General features: G+C 49.6%; 1 protein-coding gene across 2 annotated transcripts in view; it reads left to right on the top strand.

Moving 5' to 3' along the window:
• The first annotated feature begins 1,122 nt into the window (after positions 1-1,122).
• Positions 1,123-2,391, top strand: part of LOC108579506 (proton-coupled amino acid transporter-like protein pathetic) — a 68,591-nt gene continuing 67,322 nt past the window's right edge. Inside the window, exons 1-2 of one of the 2 annotated variants that reach the window (XM_017943086.1) lie at positions 1,123-1,780; positions 1,964-2,202. In XM_017943086.1, coding sequence (XP_017798575.1) covers positions 2,149-2,202 — 54 coding nt within the window. In that variant the 5' untranslated portion in view covers positions 1,123-1,780; positions 1,964-2,148. Of the gene's footprint in view, positions 1,781-1,902; positions 2,203-2,391 lie in introns of those variants that run through there. The other variant, XM_017943078.1, reaches the window with a different exon arrangement.

Below are 2,391 nucleotides of genomic sequence, written 5' to 3'. Positions count from 1 at the left end.
TTAATTGCAGAATTAAAAATTAAAAATGACGAAGTTACAAAATTCAAAATTATTAAATGACACAATTAATAATTTTCAAAGAAATATGACGGCAATATCCACCGCTAAACGAGCAATGAATCAGAAAAAAGAAAATGCATCTTCAAAGCCCAAGTTTCAAAACTCGATATTCCATATCGCTCCAACCCCAATCCTTGGAGGCGCCCTATGTACACACAGAGATATATCCTTGGCAACTCTAGATTTCAAAATACATCAATACTCCCAAACAACGCGTCCTTTGTAGCTCGAAGAACGAAAGCAAACACGTCACCGTATTCACGATCTATCATTTGGTTCGATTCCAGGTTCAGTCGATTCCACGTCGCTCTCCGTATCCATGGAACTTTTCCACCAGCTCGCAACCACCCGACCCCACTCAACGAAGGGCTGCGACGGAATGGCCGTAAGCACTCGGGATGGGAAAAGCGTGGGTGCATGTCGGAAATTCGTAGGAAGCTCCTTGGCGCCTGATATGCACACAGCATCAATATCATTGACCTTGATCCTGTGGCGGCGGGTCATCGGCGATGCAACACGATAATAAAGCCCGATAGGCGGATAATGATGCAGAAACGCGTTCGACGTAAATGGATTTGGCATGTGCGATGGGAGTGGCGAATGGGTTTCGCGGGCGAAAGAGGAGACGTGTGTGTGCGTGCGAGGGAAAAAGGTGAAAACAGCGTGTATCGCGGAGCGAGAGAAACTGAGACGGAGAGAATCTTTGGTTACCACTCTCCTGATGCAACGTGACGTTGAAAGAGAAGAAAGAGCAAGAGGAGTGTATAAATGTGATAAAGGAGTGAAGAAGAAGAGGAGCGACACAACGACGACGACGACGTCGAAAAAGGAGGAGGACGAAGATTGGAAGTGGTGGAAACGACGCCGGCCCTGCTGTACAGTGGTGGTGGTTGATGTTGTTGGTAGAGGTGGCGAACATCGTCCGAGAACCCAGAGAAGTGAGCGTTGACCGTGATCGGGAGAGGGTGCAGTGGGGGTTCGAGGTTGTCGTTGCTAGAGTGGGGGAAAAGCATAGTCACCGAGTGGAGAGCTTAGCCGTTAGGTCGTTCAGTGGTTCCGCGTGGCTGTATGGTACGTGTATATACGGTGATTTGCGCACGTGTGCCTTTAGACGTGTCAGTGTACATCGGTTTGGTTGCGAAGGGGGGATAGGGACGAAGGGGAGGTATATCGCTACGAGGAGGAGTGGGGGAAAGAGGCGACGGAACCGCGCGCTCCGCGGCCTCCCACGACGTGGATCGTCATTCCTAGCCGAGTCTTTTCGACGCTCGCGACGACGCTTCTCCAGCCCGGCACAATCAAAACGATCCTCTCACCGAACGCACTCGACTAATACCTTCACGCCTCCGATGTACGCTTGTGCAGAAACGACACGGTCCTCCGCGTTGTAACAGCGTGCCGTTTGCTTTCGGTGGCTCCTGCCCTAGTGTCAATCCAAAGGAAAAAAGAAAAAAGAGAAACGAGAGTCACGTCACAATTCGATCTTTCCTCCAGTGCTACTCAACACCCTAACCCCCCCACTCCTTGGAAGCTTCGCCTATTCACCACTCGGTCTCCCACCCTCGGGGATCCTTTTAGTCTGGTCACATCCCCCGTGAGAGAGAGACGCACAGGCAAGGAGAAAGCGTAGAAGAAAGCCGTGAAAGAAAGGAGGAGGATCAGTGCGAGCACGTCCGTCGACGGGGTCGATTCAGATTGTTCAGAGTACATACGACACACGGTTCGTTGGTTCGACAAGGCTCACCTCTGGTGTGCTACTACACGCGGTTTCCACTGGGATATATACATACGCATACACACGTGTATATGTATATATAAATATACATATATATTACTGTTCGCACCAATTCTGTGCGGTGCACTGCTGTTGAATCTACTCGCGTGTGGGTGTCCACGACGACAGCGAGGAGAGAACGATTTTCGTTCAGACCGCCAAAAGTGAATCCCGACGATCCAGAACAGGAGGAGCAGAAGTTCGACAGCTGAGAAACTAGCTCGTTCGGAGCGCGAGAATAAACGCGCACACAGCTTACCAGAGGCGCTCTTTGCGATATCGACAACGATCGATCGTGACTTCTTTTAACGAGGATGTCGCACAAGATGCAGAATCAGGGACCGCCGGTTCACGGGGGCAAGTTTCAGGTGAGTTTTGTTACGTTTTTTTTTTTATTCGATTTTTAATTCGCTTCTTTGTTTTTGTTGGTTTTTTTTTCTTCTTTTGTCTCGTTTGTTCGTACGATTTGGCGTGAGCGTGACAATAGACGGATTGTATCAGCGCGATAGATATTCGCCGTTTAATCCGGTGAACGACGCCGATTGTTGTCGATCCGG

This window comes from Habropoda laboriosa, unplaced genomic scaffold, assembly GCF_001263275.1.
Source record: "Habropoda laboriosa isolate 0110345459 unplaced genomic scaffold, ASM126327v1 scaffold14, whole genome shotgun sequence".
In the NCBI taxonomy this organism is placed as follows: domain Eukaryota; kingdom Metazoa; phylum Arthropoda; class Insecta; order Hymenoptera; family Apidae; genus Habropoda; species Habropoda laboriosa.
The sequence above is the reverse complement of the archived record's forward strand: the minus strand, read 5'-3'. Positions and strand labels throughout refer to the sequence as shown.